The sequence below is a fragment of the Pelophylax lessonae genome (genome assembly GCF_965119305.1).
Source record: "Pelophylax lessonae genome assembly, chromosome: 6".
Lineage (NCBI taxonomy): Eukaryota > Metazoa > Chordata > Amphibia > Anura > Ranidae > Pelophylax > Pelophylax lessonae.
In genome coordinates, this window is record NC_138773.1 from 193091093 (window position 1) to 193115705 (window position 24613).

Consider the following 24613-nt stretch of genomic DNA (forward strand, 5'->3'; position numbering starts at 1 on the left):
CGATGGCACAATCGTATGGGCGGTGCGGAGGTAGGGCAACCGCGCGCACCTTATCGAATACATCCCGGTACTCCTCGTATTCAGGAGGCAACAGAGAGTCCGAGGAAGTACACAGCAACTTGACAGGCCCATGGATGCAACTAGCCCCTGTAATGTTCCGGTACCTTTGGTACCCTAAATTACACTTTCCACAAGTGTATGCGCCCTACCATTTACTTTTGGAAAGGTGCGCATACACCTTTAAGACTGGAGCTGTCATCACTCAGCGCCGGACTAGATGGCTATTTAAGGCGTCGGTTCTCACTCACATGTGTTCGTTCAAACACCCTTATCTGGATGCTAACCTTGCTTGAAGCTTCCATGCTTGCAAGCTTACTTCGCTGACGGAACCTCGCTGCGCTGATCCCTGTATCCCGCTACTGGATCATCCGCCTCTCCTGAACCACCCTTCGGCTGTATCTCTAATAGTGCTAAGTACCCCACAGGGGAATTCTCTATAAACTTATACTAAGCTTACACTATCTAGCTCTGCATAGTAGAGACTGTTTATCACATCTGCATAAACTAGATTGCTAGCTCTTGAGACTACTGCTACTTTTCTGCACTGGGTTGATCTCTTTTGTATGTCCACCTGCTATTCTATCATCTGCTATCATACAACATTGCTAAACCTTCCTGCATCCATCTGCTACTGTCTCACCTTCAAGTGTCTATCACCTACCACCTCCACTCAACCTTCATCATTGTGTTACCACATGCATAAAGTCACTCTAAGAACCAGCTTGCTAATTGTGTGTATTTACTGGCTGAAATAAGACCTTCCACACATGATGAGTCATTGAGGTTGGGAATGGTGTCTCAGCATATCTCTTACATGACTGCTGACGTGGAACTATTTCTGCAGCTGAAAATCCACACCATATAAAAACGCAGGAGCGTTATAGCCCCACACTGTGGTGACCACGAGAGGATCTCGGCCGATCTCCAATCGAAAGTCGGATTATGCTTCTGGAGCCAGGGGTACCCCAAGACCACCGAGTAGTGTGGAGACGAAATAACCTGGAAGCAGACCGACTCTCTGTGAACGGCACCAATGGCTATCCCCACTGGAAGGGTCTCATGAGTCACGTGTGCCGGCAGAAGGGGTCTGCCGTCTATCGCCTCAAGAGCCAGTGGAGAACCTCGGGCCTGCAGAGGAATGGAATTGGCGGCAGCGAACGCACTGAACAAACCACCAGCACCAGAGTCCACCAACGCCTGGGTCGTCACTGAGCCCCCGACCCAGGAGAGGACAACAGTGATCAGTGGTTTGTCAACACGGGAAACCGGGGACGAGGAGACTCCACCCAAGATCTGCCCCCGACAGGATCTCAGGTGCGAGCGTTTCCCGGACGGTTCGGACATGCCAACCGAAAATGCCCACCGAGACCACAGTACATGCATCGGCCCTCGCGTCTCCGGAGTACCCTCTCCCCCTCGGACAGACGAGCAAAGCCCAGCTGCATGGGTTCATCCCCAGCCAAGTCATCCCCAGGAGGCGTGGGAGAAGAGGGAGGCACGGGTGGGACAGCACCCAAGGTAGGCTCCAATCTGTTAGGAGGCCTCCGCAGACTCTCCTTAAAGGAAGGTCTCTCCCTGAGTCTGGTGTCAATCAAAATCAGGAAAGAAATAAGAGACTCGAGCTCCACTGGTAGGTCCTTAGCTGCAACCTCATCCTTCAAGGCATCCGAGAGACCATGAGAGAAAGCAGCGACCAGAGCCTCATTATTCCAGCCCACCTCTGCTGCCAGGGTACGAAACTCAATGGCGTATTCAGCTACGGATCGTGAACCCTGTCTGATGGACATAAGGAGCTTCGCAGCAGAGGCAGCACGAGCCGGCACATCGAATACCCTCCGAAGAGAAGCAACAAAACCGGAAAACTCGGCAACCACCGGATTGTTGTTCTCCCATAAAGGGCTGGCCCAGGCCAAGGCCTTGTCCGAGAGCAGCGAAATTAAGAAGCCCACCTTTGATCTCTCAGTAGGAAAGGCATGTGGCAGCAACTCGAAATAAATGCCCACCTGGTTAAGGAAACCTCGGCACTGAGTTGGCTCTCCCCCAAAGCGCTGTGGAAGGGGGGCAGAACCGGACATACCCCGAAACACCGCAGGCGCAACAACAGGTGTCGGGGTAGACTCTGGCGCAACAACCGGAGCGGCAGTAGGAGCGGGCCCAGGAGCGACAACCGACCCATCGGCAACGGGAGCGAAATGAGCCGTGCGTTCAAGCAGGATTTGCAACGCCACGGCGAACTGACCCAACAGGTGATCCTGCTGATCAAGTCTGGCAACCAGCGTGGGTAGCGAGGATGGCCCTGTACCGTCAGAATTCATGGCTTGGTCCTAATGTCACGGAACCATGAACCAGACGTACAATAACAGATAAGTGAAAATAAGAAGGCTTTATTGAAAATCAAGCTGTAAAGCAAAAGTCCAAACGGATGGCAAAACCGAAGCAGAGTCTTTGCGAAGCCAGAGGTCAGGAGCCAGGAGGGTAGTCAGACGAAGCCGGGATCAGGAACCAGCAGGGTAGTCAGACGAAGCCAGGATCAGGAACCAGCAGGGTAGTCAGACGAAGCCAGGATCAGGAACCAGCAGGGTAATCAGACGAAGCCAGGATCAGGAACCAGCAGGGTAATCAGACGAAGCCAGGATCAGGAACCAGAAGCAGCAGCAGTCTTAGAAGCATGTGAACACAGGAGGACCAAGCAAGGAACTGAAGCCACAGACCTCCTATATATATGAGCTAGGCATCCAGCTCCTCCCAGTGGGAAGGAGGAGCCGCAGAGTGGGAGGCTACAAGAAACGCAGAAACCAAGATGGCCGCCAGCACATGTCAAAGGAAGGAGAACAGCAAGAAGGTAAGACCATGACAATAAACGATAATTGATTCTTTGATCACTAAAGGCAAAAGGAGGTAAGAATCAATCACCAAAATAGACAAGTTTAAAAGGATTTTAGATCATTTATCAATAATTATTGAAAAGTATCAGTACACTGTATGGAGATAGTAAAACATACAGTGCATCAATTCTTTTTCTTCCGGTTGCACAGGAAGACTAATGAACTGTGTGACGAACATGTATTTTATCACTTTCAGGTTCACAGCTGTCATTCCCCAGCTACTGTAGGCCAGGATGCAGCTCATCAAGCACAATTTATGCTTGCTTTACACACCCCAATGCAACATCAAAGCAAAACAAGATGAATCTTTAAAGGAGAAGTCTATGTCATTCAAATCATATTTATAAAAGAAATGTAGCATCAATAAAATATAACACATTTTCAGTGCAGTAGTCTGAAAGAGTTGTAGTGTCATGGTTTGTCATTCATATATTATGGAATTTGTTGCAAGACATTTTCATCAAGTAATATCCACTCTAAGATCATGTTATGAATTAATAAAAATAATACTTTTTTTTAAAGCATTCCCATTACCCACGTACATACCCTATGGCAAATGTGCAGTGAAGAAATAAATTGTGCCACACATGTAAGATATCTCCATGAACCTCAGAGTAAGAGCAGACATTGGCTGAGACAGCAGAGCGGTGCCATTGGGTCCCACTGCTGTCAATCAAAGTCAGTCAGCCAATGAGGAGAAAAAGGGGGCATGGCCAGGCCAATGGACACCGGGAGCTCTGGCTTGGGTGCCCCATAGCAAGCTACTTGCTGTGGGGGCACTCAACAGGAGGAAGGGACCAGAAGCACCAAAGAGGTACTCGGGAAGAGGGGGATCTGGGCTGCTCTGTGCAAAAACCACTACACAGAGCAGGTAAGTATACCATGCTTGTTATTTTTATACAAAAAAAAAAAAAAAAAGAGTTTACAATCACTTTAATGCTTGACATGTTTGGTATGCATTTAATTAGCGCATACACATGTATTTTACCAAAAAAAACAGGTATAATATTGTGTTTGTTAAAATTCATTTTAGTGTATTTTATTCTGAAAGTATGCGTTTGATAAATAGCTGTGCAAATATTTTCTAGGGTCTCTGCTTTCAAAAACAATATCATTGTTTGGGGTATAGTAAAGTAATAGTTTAAAGTGATTTCTAGTAAAATATTATATATTTTAACATGTGTGCCAAAGATTAAAACTTGTCCCAGTAAAAAAGTGGTTAAAGGCTTAATTTACCTTTGAAAAAATATGCACATGTTTTTGCAGGAAAAAAAATGTGCATTTAATTTTTTTTTTACAGGAGCCTGAAAAGCCCTGCACCCATGATCAGTGGATCGCACGTGGTGGTTACCACACTGGTAGTCCAATGAGAACTACAAGTCTGTCTGCAGTGGAGGAAGATGGGACTTATAATTCATTCATTCACAGATCTCTGTGGTTTAAGGGTGGGAGGGGAGAGGCATTTACACCATATTACGTTACACCCTAAATACGGGCGCAAAAGGTGAACTTAGCCGTTAAAGTGATACTAAAGCCTTGGATTTTTTTAATTTAAAAATAACTAACATGTTATACTTATCTGCTCTGTGCAGAGGTTTTGCAAAGAGCAGCTCAGATCCCCCTCTTCTCCGGTCTCTCCCCCCTACTGAGTGCCCTTACAGCAAGCAGCTTGCTATGGGGGCATCCGAGCCGAGCCGCAGCTCTGCATGTCCATTCAGACATGGAGCCGTGGCTTGGCCTGGCCCCTCTGTCTCCTTATTGGCTTATTAACTTTGACAGCAGCGGGAGCCAATGGTGCTTCTCTGCTGTCTCAGCCAATCAGGGGGGAGAGGCCAGCTGAAAGACACAGCCAGCTGTCAATTAGACAGCGGGGTGGATCCCAACAATATTGTCAGGATCCTTCCATAGCCTGGAGTGGCTCTGATCCATCAGCTGACCGCAGGCACTAGCTCGCTATCAGCTCACTCTGGGTCACAGGAGAACAAAAGTAAGTGTAATACTGACCCACAAAAGAAGCATGGCCAGAATATCATGGAGAGAATAAAAAACACCAATCAATGTAACCACAACATAAACAGGATTATATTAGAACAATGAATTAACATTTAATAAATATTCCCAGCATTGTGCTTTGTCTTTTTATATTAGCATACAAAATAAACTTGTAAAAGGACTCATTTGAGATCTTTCTGTGTTCGGAGAACACTTCCTGTTTTTATCAGTTGGATGTAAAACTTGTGATTTGTTACAGTTTTGCAGGCAAATAACAAGGGATCAAACCCTGTCACTTACTTACCCAGGCTCTCAAATTTCTGCCTGGCAGTCCTGGCATAGCCATCTCTGTCATGCAGCGCATAAGGCACAAACAGGACACGTTTTACTTGTCTAAAAAGAAGATAAATAAAAACCATCAGAAGCTGTGCACATCAAGAACTGTTTTGCTTAAAATGTGAGATCATTCAGCAAATAAATAGCTCTCTGTGTCGGTACGGAGAGCCCCACTGATATGCTGCATGGGAAACATAAAGAAACTAAGCATTTCATATATACACAATATTATTTATATATATATATATGATCGGGCATATCATTCCAATACTCGTTAGCAAGAATTCTGTGGATGTTTCCTTACAGAACAATTAAATTGGTTAATAAAGACAATAATGACAGAACCCAAGCCAATAGTAACAATCACAAGCCATTAATGCATTCACTTACACCCCTAAAAACTTTTGTATATGTTCTTGGCAGTGTTCCAGATATCCCCCGCCATGAAGCGTCGAGTTGGAAATAAGCAGCAGATGCCGTTTGAGCGTCATCGTTAGTGATGGGTTTCAGGCAGAACAGTTGCAGAGGGTATAAGCTGCTGAGAGAGGAGTTAGAGAAGAAAAGTTGTGACTCATTTCACAGCAACTGCTGAGATCAGCATGTCCTATCATCTGTACTACAAGAACAAAGTTTCTTCCTTACTTTATTGTGCTGCTTTCTCCACAGATAATGCTGACCTAAGAACTATGTCTCACAGTCTAAAGGTTGGATACTGCTATGCATTTTAACACTGCACTGCAAAAAATATATATTCATAGCCTTGAAATATACAGTATTTGAAGCATAATTATCACCCATAAATCTATACAGAGCACCTGTTTGAATAGTGTGAAATGGAAGAGGAGGTCACATGGATGCTTTGATTGCAGTGTTTTTAAATGTAAAAGATCATGGCACTTTAAGGCTGGGTTCACACTGGTGCAAACACAGACACCGCATGTGATTCGCACTGCTGTGCTGATCACATGCGATGTCTGTGCGATGCAAATTCCGCCATACAGAGCAAAATGGTAAAGGACCCTTTTTTGGTCCGCACTGGAATCAGATCACGTGGGTGTTGTTCACACCCATTCAATATAATTCCCGTACTATTTCACAGTTCACACTGCGATCTGTGAACTGATCTGGGGGTGTCATTAACTTTACATCGACACCCGCAGTAGTTCACAGAGGACAGTGTGAACTGCCTGCGAGTGACATGCAATGTGGGAACCCGCACTGGAATTGTGCAGCTTCCCGCATCGCACAAGTGTGAACCCAGCCTAAAGGTAAACATCAGCCAGAGTTTAAAGGCAAAATGTTTTAATTTTTTTTTTTCATTTTGGACAGTGTAAATGAGAGTTATTCTCCTGTCTTTTTTTGCCATCTGTGTCCCATTTGGATTTCCCTTCACTTCCTGTCCCATATCCAAAGTAGGAAGTGAGAGGAAATCCCTTCAAAGTCAACAAATCCCGGGGGTGTCACCAAAAACTAGTGTCCCCATTGGAAGATTTCCCCTCTGTTACTTTTCTGGGGACAACCCAGAATTTAGGATTTTCTTTTACTTTTATTGATAATGGTAAACAGGACAAATAGAGAGGATGAAACTCCCTAACAGGGGCAAAGGCGGCAATAAAATCTGACAATTGTTCTAATCCCTCCCCACTCAACAAAATAAATTCTCCTGCTTCTGGCGATCGCAGCAATACCACATATGAGTATGATACTTGGTGTTTGTACCCGTAGTAAGGCCCAGAAACAATTGTGTGAGTTAATTTACTAAAAATGGAGAGTGCAAAATCTGGTGTAGCTCTGCATAGAACCCAATCAGCTTCAGGTTTTTTTGTCAAACATAAAGGCTAAGTTCACTTTAAAAAAAAATAAAATAATCGTACGTCTTTTTGCAGGAAAAAAAAAATTGGATTTTTGACTTACCGTAAAATCCATTTCTCTGAGGTTTGACAGACACAGGTCCTGATCTTCTTAACCATTGGGTTATATTGCCCTCTACAGGAGTAGGACACTAGGCAGAAAAAAAGCCTTGCAACGCCTATGGGCAGTCCCAGGGGGTATACTCCCTCTCCCTGCTATAGGTACTCAGTTTTGTTGCAAGCAGTGTCAGAAGAATTACAACTCTACAGAGGGGGTGGGTGCTGTGTCCGTTAAAGACAGTTGCAGTAGAGGCCTGGTAGAGCATCACCAGGGAAGAAACCCAGCGTCTGGTGAGGTCTATGCGTTCCAGACTTCAGGCTGTAATTGAATGCACAGAATTTGCAACCAAGTATTAAAAAGTGAAAGTTTGATTTATGATTGTTAATCTGCCCCATTACTTTTGGTCCCTTAAAAAGTGGGAGGCACATATACAAACTGTTGTAATTCCTACACCGTTCGATGTAAATACCCTCAAATTAAAGCTGAAAATCTGCAGTTAAAGCACATCTTGTTTGTTTCATTTCAAATCCATTGTGGTGGTGTCAGTGTTGGGGTAGTTACTCAAAAAATGTAACTAGTTACTATTTACTTCTGTAAATTGTAATGAGATTACTTTAATGGTTACTGCATTGGAAAAGTAACTTCACTACTTATTACTTTACTTTAGAAAAATAATATGAACAAATTCCAATGCGCATATTTATTTGTAGTGCACAAAAAAACAATACAATATTTATTGTTTTATTTATATATACTGTATATGACCACAGCGTGCCCCCTTTCAATGCCAGAGTGACCACAGCGTGCCCCCTTTCAATGCCAGAGTGACCACAGCATGCCCCCTTTCAATGCCAGAGTGACCACAGCGTGCCCCCTTTCAATGCCAGAGTAACCACAGCATGCCCCCTTTCAATGCCAGAGTGACCACAGTGTGCCCCCTTTCAATGCCAGAGTGACCAGAGTGTGCCCCCTTTCAATGCCAGAGTGACCACAGCGTGCCCCCTTTCAATGCCAGAGTGACCACAGCGTGCCCCCAGATTGACCACAGTGTGCCCCCTTTCAATGCCAGAGTGACCACAGCGTGCCCCCAGTTTGACTACAGCGTGCCCCCTTTCAATGCCAGAGTGACCACAGCGTGCCCCCCTTCAATGCCAGAGTGACCACAGCGTGCCCCCAGATTGACCACAGCGTGCCCCCAGAGTGACCACAGCCTGCCCCCAGAGTGACCACAGCGTGCCCCCAGAGTGACCACAGCGTGCCCCCAGATTGACCACAGTGTGCCCCCAGAGTGACCACAGCGTGCCCCCAGATTGACCACAGCGTGCCCCCAGATTGACCACAGCATGCCCCCAGAGTGACCACAGCGTGCCCCCAGATTGACCACAGTGTGCCCCCAGAGTGACCACAGCGTGCGCCCTTTCAATGCCAGAGTGACCACAGCGTGCCCCCAGATTGACCACAGTGTGCCCCCTTTCAATGCCAGAGGGGCCACAGCGTGCCCCAAGATTGACCACAGTGTGCCCCCTTTCAATGCCAGAGTGACCACAGTGTGCCCCCTTTCAATGTCAGAGTGACCACAGCGTGCCCCCAGATTGACCACAGCGTGCCCCCAGAGTGACCACAGCCTGCCCCCAGATTGACCACAGCGTGCCCCCAGAGTGACCACAGAATGCCCCCAGATTGACCACAGTGTGCCACCAGAGTGACCACAGCGTGCCCCCAGATTGACCACAGCGTGTCCCCAGATTGACCACAGCGTGCCCCCAGATTGACCACAGCGTGCCCCCAGAGTGACCACAGCGTGCCCCCAGAGTGACCACAGCGTGCCCCCAGAGTGACCACAGCGTGCCCCCAGAGTGACCACAGTGTGCCCCCTTTCAATGCCAGAGGGGCCACAGCATGCCCCCAGATTGACCACAGCGTGCCCCCAGAGTGACCACAGCGTGCCCCCAGAGTGACCACAGTGTGCCCCCTTTCAATGCCAGAGGGGCCACAGCATGCCCCCAGATTGACCACAGTGTGCCCCCTTTCAATGCCAGAGTGACCACAGTGTGCCCCCTTTCAATGCCAGAGTGACAACAGTGTGCTCCCAGATTGACCACAGTGTGCCCCCAGATTGACCACAGCGTGCCCCCATATTGACCACAGTGTGCCCCCAGATTGACCACAGCGTGCCCCCAGATTGACCACAGCGTGCCCCCAGAGTGACCACAGCATGTCCCCAGAGTGACCACAGTGTGCCCCCTTTCAATGCCAGAGTGACCACGCCAGAGAGACCAGTGCACTTACCTGCAGTGGCGGGCGTCTTCTCCTCAGTCCTCCCGCTCTCCTCCTCGGACACACGATCCCCCGCGTCTCCTCGTCCTCCCGCCTCCTCCTCCCCGCGTCTCCTCGTCCTCCCGCCTCCTCCTCGGCCCACGTCTCCTCGTCCTCCCGCCTCCTCCCCGCGTCTCCTCGTCCTCCCGCTTCCTCCTCCCCACGTCTCCTCATACTCCCGCCTCCTCCTCCCCGCATCTCCTCGTCCTCCCGCTTCCTCCTCGGCCCGCGCGAGATGTCAATGGCTTGGGTAACGCAGAAAAGCGCGTTACTCAAGCCGAGTAAAGTAATGCAGTTACAAATGTAACGCGTTACGTTACCAAAAATAGTAACGTAGTTAACGTAATGCGTTACATTGTAACTCGTTACCCCCAACACTGGGTGGTGTATAGAGCCAAAAAGATTAGAATTGTGTTGATGTCCCAATATTTATGGACCTGACTGTATGTACACTACAAACTGTATGATTGAATCGGTTCTGATATCGCTGTTTTCTAAACTGACAGCTTATTATTCTAAATCGGAAACCTTCTTTTTGTTTGCAAATACTAAAGATTCTAACTATCAGCAAGAATAGGTACATTATAAGAATAAGTACATTTAAAGAGCACCTGTCATTTCAGATCCATCATGGCAGCGCCTGTTAGCGGGCATCCTCTCACCTACTGCCTCCACGTCCCTCACCTTATTGTGTCACTGCCGCATCACCAGTAATTCCAATAAAGTGAATGGGATTGTCGGTGAGTCAATAGCGGGTCAAAGGAGGAGCCGCTGCGGGAAAGAGATGACAGTTGCTCTTTAAAAATTATGATTTAAATCAACCCTTTTTACTAGTGATTTTAATTGTGATTTAAATCGACTTGATTTACCGTATATACTTGAGTATAAGCCGACCCAAATATAAGCCGAGGCACCTACTTTTTACCACAAAAAACTGGGAAAACTTATTGACTTGAGTCTAAGTCAAGGGTGGGAAATGCAGCAGCTACTGGACCTAACTGGACTACCATGAGATCAAAAACAGGGGCTGCGGGCATGGTGCAGGGGATGCGGGCATGGTGCAGGAGATGCAGGGCTGTGGTCATGGTACAGGAGATGGTACAGGCATTGTACAGGAGATGGTTCAGGCATGGTACAGGAGATGGTTCAGGCATGGTACAGGAGATGGTTCAGGCATGGTACAGGAGATGGTACAGGCGTGGTACAGGAGAGGATACCAGCGTGGTACAGGAGATGGTACAGGCATGGCACAAGAGATGGTACAGGAAATGCAGGGCTGTGGGTATAGTACAGGAGATGCAGTGCTGCAGGCATGGTACAGGAGAATCTGCTGTACAATGCCCACAGCACTGTATCTCGTGAGGAGATGCAGGGGCTGCGGAGGAGTCTCACTTTTCTGTGAGGCGTCTTACATTTAAAAATGGCACCGCCCGGCACCAACACGTCACCATGCATGCGCCATCTGCCCGAGAATAGCCAAACGTATACGGGCTTTCCCAAGCGGCGGCAGGGCATGCGCATTGCACCTGGAGAACAGGTAAGTGAGACCATGACTGGAGTATAAGTCGAGGGGGGCTTTTTCAGCATAAAAAACGTGCTGAAAAAGTCGGCTTATACTCGAGTATATACGGTAAATCAAATCAACCCTGCCGCAATGAAATTCAGTTTAACACCCCTGTTCTAGCCATTAAAATAATTTACTGAAATACACACACAGGTGTGAACAAAGCCTTAGCCCATGTTCACATTGACTGCGGCTTTGAAATCGTGCGATTTCATCTGAAATGACACGATTTCAAAGCCGCATCTCAGTGCGACTTCGGGTGAAACTTTGAAGACATCTGTGCAACAGTCAAATCACATGACAAGTTGCTCCATAGTTAACGGCAGCTAATACTGTTTTTTCAACATAATGGAACAATTCAGAGGCTTAGCCCAGTATGAAGTTACATTCACATAGGTGGTTTATGCTGGTGCAAATTGCAGTGGCATGAATCTTCTGCTTTCTGCTGCTGTGAGCAGAGAGGTGGGGCCTCATTCACTATAATGACAGATTATTGGCGCTTGACGCCATTCGTGACTGTATGCATAGCCAGAAATTACTTGCAGTGATTGTGGCTGAATGCACACAATGTGTGTCCAGCAGCAATTACTGCAGGTAATCACTGACTCTCTAGACAACCATGAAAAGCTGAAGCTTCCAGCAATCTGTCATTATAGTGAACGGGGGCCGCACCTCTCTGCTCACAGCAGCAGAAAGCAGAAGATTCTTGCCGCTGCAATTGGCACCAGCCTAATGGGCCATACACACTATAAGATTTTCTGAAGACTTTTTCCTTTAGACCATGGGTGTCCAACCTTTTGGCTTCTCTGGGCCACATTGAGTGTAGAGAAATGTTCTCGGCCCGCATAAAAAATATATACTATAGTTAAGGTATATAAGTAATAAAACGCCGCCGCTCCCTTCCTGCGCTGCCTCCCCCCCAGCACTAATTTAACACAACTAGAGGATGATACCTTCCGAGGCAGCCTCTGCCTACAGTTAGTTGGAAGCTGCTGTGGCCGTGCCCCCTTACTCATCTTCCTTCTTCCCCATCAAAAAAAAAAAAAATTGTCAGGGAGAAGTGGGCCGAATTGCCTGGGGCCCCCGGGCCGCAGGTTGGACATGCCTGCTTTAGACTTACCAAAACCATATAATATGAGGTCAAACCTAAACACTTTCAATTTGTATGCAATCTGGCAGGCCCTTGCACTACATAGAAAAGGTAAATCTGAAGGAAATCTAACCACAAAAGTTGGATAGTGTGTATCCAGCTTAAGCCCTCATTTACATTGACTGCGGCTTTGAAATTGTGCCACTTCATCTGAAATCACACTATTTCAAAGCCGCATGTAGGTGCAACTTTGTGTGCAACTTGGAAGACACCTGTGCTGCTTAACGCACAGATATGTATGCAAGTCACACCTGAAATCGCCAAAAGTAGTGCAGGAACTATTTTTTCAAATTGATGTGGCACTGCAAAGTCGGCGTCGCACTGATTTGAACAGTGCGATTGCCGGCAATAGAGTTGGTCAAATCGCATGACAAGTTGCTCCAATGTGAACAAAGGCTAAATCAACGTTGTGAATGTTGCCTAACGCTATTGCTAGGTAAATATCTTGGTTTTTATATACTGATCTATACATCAGACCAACAAGAGAGAGAACTTAGAAGGAAAAGGGACAGAGAACAGATACTGAGGCTAGTATTGCATTCTTTTCTGTGGGTAGAATTAGACCCCTCTCTGAGGGTAGTATCCCACCCCTTTCTGTGGATGGAATAAGACCCCTCTCTGGGGGTAGTATCCCACCCCTTTCTGTGGGTGGAATTAGACCCCTCTCTGAGGGTAGTATTGCACCCCTTTCTGTGGGTAGAATTAGACCCCTCTCTGAGGGTAGTATTGCACCCTTTTCTGGGGGTGGAATTAGACCCCTCTCTGAGGGTAGTATCGCACCCCTTTCTGTGGGTGGAATTAGACCCCTCTCTGAGGGTAGTATTGCACCCTTTTGTGGGGGTGGAATTAGACCCCTCTCTGAGGGTAGTATCGCACCCCTTTCTGTGGGTAGAATTAGACACCTCTCTGAGGGTAGTATTGCACCCCTTTCTGTGGGTGTAATTAGACCCCTCTCTAAGGGTAGTATTGCACCCTTTTCTGGGGGTGGAATTAGACCCCTCTCTGAGGGTAGTATTGCTCCCTTTCCTGGGGGTTGAATTAGACCCCTCTCTGAGGGTAGTATTGCACCCCTTTCTGTGGGTGGAATTAGACCCCTCTCTGAGGGTAGTATTGCTCCCTTTCCTGGGGGTTGAATTAGACCCCTCTCTGAGGGTAGTATTGCACCCCTTTCTGTGGGTAGAATTAGACCCCTCTCTGAGGGTAGTATTGCTCCCTTTCCTGGGGGTTGAATTAGACCCCTCTCTGAGGTTAGTATCGTACCCCTTTCTGTGGGTGGAATTAGACCCCTCTCTGAGGGTAGTATCGCACCCCTTTCTGTGGGTGGAATTAGACCCCTCTCTGAGGGTAGTATTGCACCCCTTTCTGTGGGTAGAATTAGACCCCTCTCTGAGGGTAGTATTGTACCCTTTTCTGGGGGTGGAATTAGACCCCTCTCTGAGGGTAGTATCGCACCCCTTTCTGTGGGTGGAATTAGACCCCTCTCTGAGGGTAGTATTGCACCCTTTTGTGGGGGTGGAATTAGACCCCTCTCTGAGGGTAGTATCGCACCCCTTTCTGTGGGTAGAATTAGACACCTCTCTGAGGGTAGTATTGCACCCCTTTCTGTGGGTGTAATTAGACCCCTCTCTGAGGGTAGTATTGCACCCTTTTCTGGGGGTGGAATTAGATCCCTCTCTGAGGGTAGTATTGCTCCCTTTCCTGGGGGTTGAATTAGACCCCTCTCTGAGGGTAGTATTGCACCCCTTTCTGTGGGTGGAATTAGACCCCTCTCTGAGGGTAGTATTGCACCCCTTTCTGTGGGTAGAATTAGACCCCTCTCTGAGGGTAGTATTGCACCCTTTTGTGGGGGTGGAATTAGACCCCTCTCTGAGGGTAGTATTGCACCCCTTTCTGTGGGTAGAATTAGACCCCTCTCTGAGGGTAGTATCGCACCCCTTTCTGTGGGTGGAATTAGACCCCTCTCTGAGGGTAGTATCGCACCCCTTTCTGTGGGTGGAATTAGACCCCTCTCTGAGGGTAGTATCGCACCCCTTTCTGTGGGTGGAATTAGACCCCTCTCTGAGGGTAGTATTGCACCCTTTTCTGGGGGTGGAATTAGACCCCTCTCTGAGGGTAGTATTGCACCCCTTTCTGTGGGTAGAATTAGACCCCTCTCTGAGGGTAGTATTGCACCCTTTTCTGGGGGTGGAATTAGACCCCTCTCTGAGGGTAGTATTGCACCCCTTTCTGTGGGTAGAATTAGACCCCTCTCTGAGGGTAGTATTGCACCCCTTTCTGTGGGTAGAATTAGACCCCTCTCTGAGGGTAGTATTGCTCCCTTTCCTGGGGGTGGAATTAGACCCCTCTCTGAGGGTAGTATTGCACCCTTTTGTGGGGGTGGAATTAGACCCCTCTCTGAGGGTAGTATTGCACCCCTTTCTGTGGGTAGAATTAGACCCCTCTCTGAGGGTAGTATTGCTCCCTTTCCTGGGGGTGGAATTAGACCCCTCTCTGAGGGTAGTATTGCACCCTTTTGTGGGGGTGGAATTAGACCCCTCTCTGAGGGTAGTATTGCACCCCTTTCTGTGGGTAGAATTAGACCCCTCTCTGAGGGTAGTATCACACCCCTTTCTGTGGGTGGAATTAGACCCCTCTCTGAGGGTAGTATCGCACCCCTTTCTGTGGGTGGAATTAGACCCCTCTCTGAGGGTAGTATCGCACCCCTTTCTGTGGGTGGAATTAGACCCCTCTCTGAGGGTAGTATTGCACCCTTTTCTGGGGGTGGAATTAGACCCCTCTCTGAGGGTAGTATTGCACCCCTTTCTGTGGGTAGAATTAGACCCCTCTCTGAGGGTAGTATTGCACCCTTTTCTGGGGGTGGAATTAGACCCCTCTCTGAGGGTAGTATTGCTCCCTTTCCTGGGGGTGGAATTAGACCCCTCTCTGAGGGTAGTAGTGCTCCCTTTCCTGGGGGTGGAATTAGACCCCTCTCTGAGGGTAGTATTGCTCCCTTTCCTGGGGGTGGAATTAGACCCCTCTCTGAGGGTAGTAGTGCTCCCTTTCCTGGGGGTGGAATTAGACCCCTCTCTGAGGGTAGTAGTGCTCCCTTTCCTGGGGGTGGAATTAGACCCCTCTCTGAGGGTAGTATTGCACCCTTTTCTGGGGGTGGAATTAGACCCCTCTCTGAGGGTAGTATTGCACCCCTTTCTGTGGGTAGAATTAGACCCCTCTCTGAGGGTAGTATTGCACCCCTTTTCTGTAGGTGGAATTAGACCCGTTTTGTAGGAGGAATGAGGCCCCTTTCTGAGGGTTTGAATAGGCCCCTCTTTCTGGTACCGCACTGGTCACCGCCACCAAAAGGGTAGTGTTAAATATTGCACCTTTTTTTTTTGTTTGTGAATTAGACTTAACAGATTACAGCACTTTTTTTTTTTTTTAAGATATTCACCGACAATTTTTTTTTCCTTTGTTGTTTACCGCAAAACCGTTATTTATTTTTTTAATGAACTGGACTTTATTTACCATTTGCGATAATTAATGCAAATGAGTAACAGGATGCCCTTTAGCGCATGCAGTAAAGCTTAGTGAATTGACCCCTTTGTGTTTCATTTTGGATAGAGTAAGGGAAGGATACATACTGTCAGCTTTAATGGGGAGATTTCTCTTCACTTCCTGTCCCACAGGGAAATCCCTCCAAAACAGTGAAACAATTCCTGGGTGGCCCCTTTAGATGATCTCCCCTCTATTCCTGTTCTGGGGCAACGTTTGGAATTTTCTTCTACATGGTGATAATGGTAAACATTACAAATAAAAAGAGTATGAATCTTCCTAACAGGAGTTCTAATCCCTGTCCACTTCATCCAATATAAAAGTTTTCCTTTAGTTATATTATAAACCACACATTCCAAAACCTATGTTAACAGTAGAACTACATGCATACAAATCTAAATACATAGCCCTGGGCCTGAACTAAATGTTATATGTCTGATTTACTAACATCCGATCTACCCAGCAGCCAGCGCCCTCCGCCCCGTCTACACACAACCCACGTGTCACTCCCCTGCTGCTTCCACCGCTCCGATGCTTCCGGGAGTCGATTGCTCTTGGCTGGCAGGAGGTGGAGTTGATAGCCGAGCGGGCTGAGCAGATCTGCCTGTGTTAGTGTAGGGGGCCTGTTGCTGCTGTGCTGGGTGTTCAGGGCTGGAGGATGTTGGACTTCGCTATATTCGCTATCACCTTCCTCCTGATCCTGGTGGGAGCGGTGCTGTACCTGTACCCGGTAAGAGGGGAGAGATGCAGACAATGACTGCTGATGTGGCAGCTGTTAGTACAGAAAAGTCAGACTGCTCATCTATTCACACTACAATGCCTGCCACAGGCGTGTACACCAATACTATGGGGGCTGCTGACATACTTCCACCCAGGGTTCACACACTGTTATAATTGGATGCATTAAGAATAATGTGTGAAAGTTGTATGAATCCTGGGTGAAAACCTGTGTGAATGTTAAAAGTAGGTAACTGAGTGTGGTGTGTGCAAATCACATTATTCAGGTTTTACAGGGGGGAGAAACTTGCAGGCTTTCCATGCATTATCCTAGAAATGTCCTATGCGTTCCCCTGAGGGGGGGCTGGCTATGCATCCCCCCTGGGGTAGCGGGGCTGGCTATGCATCCCCCCTGGGGTAGCGGGGGCTGGCTGTGCGTTCCCCTGGGGGAAAGAGGGGGGCTGGCTGTGCGTTCCCCTGGGGGAAAGAGGGGGCTGGCTGTGCGTTCCCCTGGAGGAAAGAGGGGGCTGGCTGTGCGTTCCCCCTTGGGGGAAAGAGGGGGGCTGGCTGTGCGTTCCCCCAGGGGGAAAGAGGGGGGGCTGGCTGTGCGCGTTCCCCCAGGGGGAAAGTGGGGGGCTGGCTGTGCGGTTCCCCTGGGGGGGGGGAGGGGGCTGGCTGTGCGTTCCCCCTGGGGGGGGAGAGGGCTGGCTGTGCGTTCCCCCTGGGGGGGGAGAGGGCTGGCTGTGCGTTCCCCCTGGGGGGGGGGCTGGCTGGCTGGCTGTGCGTTCCCCCCGGGGGGGGGGGGGGGGCTAGCTGTGCGTTCCCCCCTGGGAGTGGGGGGGGCTGGCTGTGCGTTCCCCCCTGGGAGGGGGGGGGGCTGGCTGTGCGTTCCCCCCTGGGAGGGGAGGGGGCTGGCTGTGCGCTCCCCCTGGGAGGGGAGGGGGCTGGCTGTGCGCTCCCCCTGGGGGGGGGAGAGGGCTGGCTGTGCGTTCCCCCTGGGGCAAAGAGGGGGGCTGGCTGTGCGTTCCCCCTGGGGCAAAGAGGGGGGCTGGCTGTGCGTTCCCCCTGGGGCAAAGAGGGGGGCTGGCTGTGCGTTCCCCCTGGGGCAAAGAGGGGGGCTGGCTGTGCGTTCCCCTGGGCGGGGAAGGGGGTCTGGCTGTGCGTTCCCCTGGGGGGGTGAGAGGGGCCTGACTGTAAGTTCCCCTGGGGGGTGAGAGGGGGCTGGCTGTGCGTTCCCCTGGGGGGTGAGAGGGGGCTGGCTGTGCGTTCCCCTGGGCGGGGAAGGGGGTCTGGCTGTGCGTTCCCCTGGGGGGTGAGAGGGGCCTGACTGTGGGTTCCCCTGGGGGGAGAGAGGGGGCTGGCTGTGCGTTCCCCTGGGGGGTGAGAGGGGGCTGGCTGTGCGTTCCCCTGGGGGAAAGAGGGGGCTGGATGTGCGTTCCCCTAGGGCAGGAATATGCAAACTGTGGCCCTCCAGATGTTGCAGAACTACAAGTCCCATGAGGCATAGCAAGACTCTGATAGCCACGAGCATAACACCCAGAGGCAGGGGCATGATGGGACTTGTAGTTTTGCAACAGCTGGAGGGCCACAGTTTGCATATCCCTGCCCTAGGGGAAAGAGGGGACAGGCTTGCTGTGCATTCCCTGGGGGAGAGGGGCTCGCTATGTGTTCCCCTGGGGGAACATTTATGAATGGTCATGTGCTCCATGCATTTTTTTTGGGTAAACAATGTTGTCCACATGAATGAGACCTTACCCTGGGGGGAAATCACCTATGTGACTAGGAATATATTTTTTTCTCCTTTTCGCATTTGCAAGTTTGTTAAATTTTGACAGGCAGGGATTTATTGTAACAAAAATCCCCCTTGCAGAGCAGGGAACGGCTAGAGACTCAGGTTTTAACTGCCATCTCTGCCTCGTTGAAGGGATTTCTCTCAGGACAGGACAGGAGTGGATAGAAAATGTCTCCACAGGGGCACAAGGACCATAACTGAGCAGATAAGAACTTCTGATAATTTTATCATTGCCTATTATGCTAGGGTTGCACCAGTACTACACCAATATTTTCACGAGTACTCATAATTGTGAATAATGCAACAGTGCCTGAAACTGATACCTTTTGCGGTATGATCCGCACCTGTTTGAACCCTTGCTTGTTAATAGGGATTTTAACCTGGGTTCACACAGGAGCGGTGCAGGAAACCGCATGCGATTCGGACATGAATTGCACCGCATTCCTGTTCAAAACACATGGGATTCTTTGCAGTGCGATTTGAGCCCTTTTATTTTGTGTAGGCTCAAATCGCATCGCAAAGGTTTCGGTACTTGGTAACCGTGAGTACTTGACCGAAAGTATCGGTACCCGACAGTAAAAAAAAAAAAAAACAGCATTGGCGCAACCCTAATCCATACCTAGTCCCACCCACAACTGCTCCCCCCACTTCTTATACAATTTTTACAGGGCAGGAAGTGAGGGGAAATCTTCTCAGTGAGGTTACAGACCAAAAAAGAAATCTGACTTTTTTTTTTTCTTTTTTTATCTTTTTTTTTTTTTTTTTTTATCGCAAAATAAAAATGATTTATTTATTTTAATGTCTGGAATAGGAAGGAAAATAATGCAAATTGGTATTGGAATGAAAAATGTCCTTTTACACTTCGTACTAGAAGTGTGCGTCCTCTAAAGTTTACTTATAATACACATTCACTGTGTGCAAAGTTATTTAAGGTGTGTGTATACCATTGCTTCAATATTACTCAGCTGTGCAAACATACAAGGAGCAATTAATAATACTTTTTTTTTTTTTTTTTTTTTTTTAGTTTGTGAGGTTACAGAAATACGCATAATAAAAGTTTAGATGTAGAAGGTTTTTTTTTTTTTTTTTTTTTTTTTTTTAACAGAAAAGTTTTTATCTCAAAAATAAAAAGATAACACATATACAGAGAACCATAAGGCAGAGAGTTTGCTTAGAGAAGATGTTACAATAATCATAGTACAGAGCAACAACTTTGCAGTGAACATTATACGTTGTCATGAGAAACAAATAAACCTAAGTAAAGCCATTTTTGTTCATTTCTTTTAGACCAAGGATTACATCTAAAATATAATAATAAAAATAATCCGCACCACCACCAACTCAACCCTGCTACAATAGTGTTTAAATTTAATATGCCTTATAACCCAGGCATAAATTGCTGCTAACACTTCCTCAGTGTGTTCAGTAAAACCAACACATAAATCTACTGAAAAATATATAAAATAAATGCAGCCCAACAGGTTTATAAATGGAAAAACCAAATTAAAATTTGAGTGCTACAATAAGGTGTAACACATTGTAACATGCATGTGAAGACTACTAGTGGATCAATGAGTAGTCTTCAGATGCATGTTATAAAGTGGTGCACCCTATTGTAGCACAAATTTTTGAATTTAGGTTAACTATTTATTTAGATACCTATTGCGCTGCACTTTATTATTATTATTCTACATCTAAAATGGCATACCAGAAAGGGGGAAGTGGCAGGGAATGAGGTGGGGTGAGGAAGAGGGATGGCACCGGGCAGCCAAAAAAAGGGAGGGGGGTGTGGAAGGTGAGGGGGGGGGGGGGGTTTGAACCCTAAATTGCCAAGGATCAATTTTGTTTGGAGCATTTTCGGCTGATATAGGTACGTTTTATATAGGGATAGGGTGGAATCCATCCCAGATCTCCCCTGCAAGACCGTGGGAGGGTCAGCCTGTTTCCATTTGGATAGAATGGCTTTTCTGGCATAAAACACAGCATAGAAGACCAATACCTGTTTGTGGGAACAAATTCCCAAAAGTAGTATCCTACGATTAGAGCTGCACGATTAATCATTAAAAAAATTGCGATCTCGATTTCAGCATGTTCTCGATTCTTACAGAGCTTACAGCTGTCAAAAAAAACCCTGGCAAATGTTTATCAACTTTGTTAAGTCTGAGAGAAAACTATAAACACAATGTTTTACAAAGTATCATTTCGTTGTTTTAGATCAAAGGAATGAACTTTCGTCTGTAAGTGAGGGCAGTTTAACCTCTTAAAGACTAAGGCCTCTTTCACACGGGCACTCCGTTTTTGTCACTTTTTTTTTTTTTACGGACACTGATGACACTTGTGTCATCCGGTCCGTATGTCCGCATATCATCCCATCCGTTTGCAGATGATATACAGACATAATCCCATAGACAATAATGTATGTCTATGGGATTGCAGATGTCAGCGGATGACACCGCTGACATCCGATTTTGCGTCCTTTCCATTTTTTAAACGGAAGAAAAATAGGGTTCTGTTCCGTTCCAAAAAACGGAACAGAACTGAAAGGACGCAAATCGGATGGTCATCCGCTGACATCCGCAATCCCATTGGCATGCATTATGTCCATATATCACCCGCAAACGGATGGGGTTATATACGGACATACGGAGCGCCCGTGTGAAAGAGGCCTAAGCCTTTTTCTGACACTTGTTGCTTACAAGGTATTTTTTAGCTAGAAAATTACTTGGAACCCCCGAACTGTATATATATTTTTTTAGCAGAGACCCCAGAGAATAAAATGGTGATGGTTGCAATCTTTTATGTCACACTGTATTTGCGCCAAAGTCTATCATACACAGTTTTTTGGGAAAAAATACACTTTTAATTAATTAAAAAAAAACTAAACCGAAAAGTAAGCCCAATTTTTTTTGTATAATGTATGAGATGTTGCACTGAAAACCGTGAGGGAATCATGATCTTTATTCTAAGCAAAAAAAAATCGTGATTCTCTTTTTATCCAGAATCGTGCAGCTCTACCTAGAATCCATTTCCACGGACAGACCTCCCACTGAATTTCTCGGTTACCACTTCCCTCCAGAATCATTGAACAAGGCACTACATGCATAAACATACAAGTCTCATTATGACAGGAGTAGAAGTTTATATGTTAACCACTTTACCACCGGAGGATTTTCCTGCTAAAAGACCAGGGGTTATTTTGCGATTTTTTACTGCGTGACTTTAACGGACAATCGCGCGGTCGTGCGACGCTGTACCTAAACGAATTTCACGTCCTTTTTTTCCCACAAACAGAGCTTTCTTTTGGTGGTATTTGATCACCTGTGCGATTTTTTGATCACGCGCTATAAACAAAAAAAGAGCGTAATTTTTGCAAAAACAACAATATTTTTCACTTTTTTTTATATGAAATTCCCCCAAAAAAAAATGTAAAAATCAAAATTTTTTAAAATTTTCGGCCAATTTGTTTTACGCTACCTATGTTTGGTAAAAAAAATCGCAAAAAGCGTATTTTGATTGGTTTGCGCAAAAGTTATCGCGTTTACTAACAAAGGGAAAGATTTTTGTCATTTTTGGTGTTTTTTTTTTTAACGAGTAATGGCGGCGATCTGCGATTTTTTTTGCGGTACTGCGACATTGCGGCGGACAGATCGGACCCTTGACTGACATTTTTGACACTTTTGGGGGTACCAGTGACATTACTGCAGTAATCAGTGCTATATATATGCACTGTTACTGCAAAAATGACACTGGCAGGGAAGGGGTTAACAGTATTGGACAGGGAGGGGTTAAGTGTGTCCTAGGGGCGTGATTCTAACTGTGTAGGGACAGGTCTACTAGTGTAAAAACAAAGATCAACAGTTCTACATAGTAGAACTGTTTGATCTTCACTTTTACACAGGGAGAACTGACAGGTGGCTTGTTTACACAAGCCGCTCTGTCTTTCTCCCGCTGTAGCGGCGATCGTAGTGTGACCGGCGGACATCGGGTCCGCCAGTCACACTCCCGCACTCCTCCGTGAACGAGCCGAGGCGGGCGCGCGCCTCGGCGGGCGCGCGCCCGCCCGCTATTGGCTCTGGAAGGAGTGACAGGCGAGCGACGTAGACCTACGTCACTCTGCCTGGCCGGGGCCGACTGCCGCAGTAAATATACTGTGCGCAGTCGGCAAGCGGTTAAAGTGCTTTGTAATCCTTACATCTACAGAGTGAAGTGACTGGCCTCAGGTGATACACAGAGATAAAACAAATCTTGCTATATAAGTTATACCTGATTATTTTCAGCCATTTGGCCTATACATCCTTGTAAATCTCAAAGATGAAAAGGATTTTTCACAGACTCACAAAGCAGGTGGGAGCTGCAGTTACACACTGTACAAGAACTCGGAGGGTGGATTAAGGGATAACCCTGCTTCACACAGCATAGAGGAACATAACTGAGGCTGTCATTTAGCTGGGGCTCCCTCCCCGTCACCATTTTTCTCTTGGTGTCAGAAAAACATGTTATAAGTGACTCGTGCTGGTAGCAGAGGAACTAGACAGCAGAGAGAAATGACACTTCGTGCTTTGGAGAGAGGTAGGTAAACACTATAGAAATGTGCTTTCTTCAGATTTTATGTCTGAGGTTTGCTACCATTTTAAAGAGGCGCTTCAGCCAGGTTTCCAAAATTTAAATGTCAGCAGCTATAAAAACGAGTTGCTGACTTTTAATAGATACTCGCCTGTCTAGGGATCCAACACCATCCCAACACCACTATCTTGTGGTCCCTGGCACTGGAATGTTAACTGTGGGGGAGCCAGCTGTGACTCCTTGCGGCTGCACAGCCAGCTCCATGCCTGGCGCCATGTGAATGGTCCTGAAGCTTTCTTGGACCTGTGATGTGCCTCAGAAGGTTGCGGGCAGGGAGAGGTGGGGGGGGGGAGGGCTGAACATTCTCTCAGATCACCTAGGCGATCTGAGTGTAAGTGAGAGCAGGTACCTGCCAAAAGTAGCTACCCGCTCCCCCCACCCAAAAGAAAAATATTCCAAATATGGCTGTGGGGGAAGAGGAGGAAGAAGAGCTGAACTCCCCCTTTTGGGTGAAGTTCCGCTTTAACCCCTTTAATATGGTTTAAGCCAGCCCTTTAACCTTTCTAGCGGTATTCCCGCTAGGAACATCGCAGGATCCTGGTAGAGGGGTTACTTGCCTTGTCACCGGGATCCAGCGATGTATCCCGGCGGTGTGCGGCGGCGGATCATCCTCCCGACCCTCTGTGAGCCCCGGCTTCCGTCTCCTGCGACATGATGTTCACAGGGGGGGTGAAACCGGCGGCAAATTCAAATGTAAAACACACCAAACACACTGATACAATGCAAAATAAAATATAGTCACATTAGTTTGCCCCCCAGTGCCCTTTCCTGCAGTTTTACTGTAATATATACAGTATATATGTATGCATACATACTTTAACTTATTTATGGTTTTTATTATATTATAATTTATGATTTTTTGTTTCAAACTTTATCATACCCGAGATGTTATAAAGAATAACGCACAGTAAAAAAAAAAATCATATGTAAATAGTTGGTTTGGGCTACTCATTCTTAAGATTTACATGCAAAATAATGGTACCGCTTTCAGCACCTAAAATCCGAAAGAATCATACCGCCAGGGAGGTTAAATGGGCTATGATGCCTGGGGCCCAAACATGTGCTCCTGCCATTGGCTGCACAGTGATGATGTCATCAGTAGCCTATCCAATTGATTGTCAGTAATTTACCATGAGCTGCTGGTGACAGCATGGTAGCAGTTCTGGGAACACTGAGCATGCTTGCAGAACAACACAGCAGTGCATATATGTTTGCTTGTGTACTGCAGGATAAATCTGTCAAGACCAGTTGGGATACAGGCTGCTCAGTTCACACAGTTGTAAATACTGTGAGAGAACTTTTTTTTTTAATATATATATTTTTAGCTATGGTTATCTGCACTCTAGGTCTAAGGATTAAGGCTGCATTCACACCTTCGTAAGTGTTGCCAAAGACTACCTACCTCCCCCCCTCCCCTCCTTTGACACAACCATAGATTTTTTTTTTTGGCCAATACCTTCTTACCTACTGTATTCCTGGCTAGGCAAGAATGACAAGGCCTAGCTGCCCGAAGGTTCCTGGGATCCTCACCTTACACACGTGCTGCAAAACTCATCATCAGGGTGCTGACTGCAAGAACCCAGAAGTGACAGCCAGCTCCCAAGGATGTAAGCAAAGAAGATGGCAGCATGGGACCTAGTGTTCAGTGGCAGGACATCACTGGTTTTGCTGGATGCAAGTATATGTTTAGCAATGTCTTCATCTAGATTAGTTTTTACATTTTTTTTTTTTTCTCTTTC

The 24613-nt window shown here is 47.2% G+C and overlaps 2 protein-coding genes across 5 annotated transcripts in view; one reads left to right on the forward strand and one right to left on the reverse strand.

The window, feature by feature from the left end:
• Window positions 1-16292, reverse strand: part of LOC309559272 (alpha-aspartyl dipeptidase) — a 46041-nt gene extending 29749 nt beyond the window's left edge. The window contains exons 1-3 of one of the 4 annotated variants that reach the window (XM_082262493.1): window positions 16191-16292; window positions 5664-5808; window positions 5242-5330 (exon numbers count right to left, since the gene is read on the reverse strand). In XM_082262493.1, coding sequence (XP_082118619.1) covers window positions 5242-5330; window positions 5664-5764 — 190 coding nt within the window. In that variant the 5' untranslated portion in view covers window positions 5765-5808; window positions 16191-16292. Of the gene's footprint in view, window positions 1-5241; window positions 5331-5663; window positions 5812-16190 lie in introns of all 4 variants that reach the window. The other 3 variants (XM_082262494.1, XM_082262495.1, XM_082262496.1) reach the window with 3 other exon arrangements.
• CYP20A1 (cytochrome P450 family 20 subfamily A member 1) overlaps window positions 16273-24613 on the forward strand; it is a 43712-nt gene continuing 35371 nt past the window's right edge. The window contains exon 1 of the mRNA XM_082262492.1: window positions 16273-16472. Coding sequence (XP_082118618.1) covers window positions 16401-16472 — 72 coding nt within the window. The 5' untranslated portion in view covers window positions 16273-16400. The remainder of the gene's footprint in view (window positions 16473-24613) is intronic.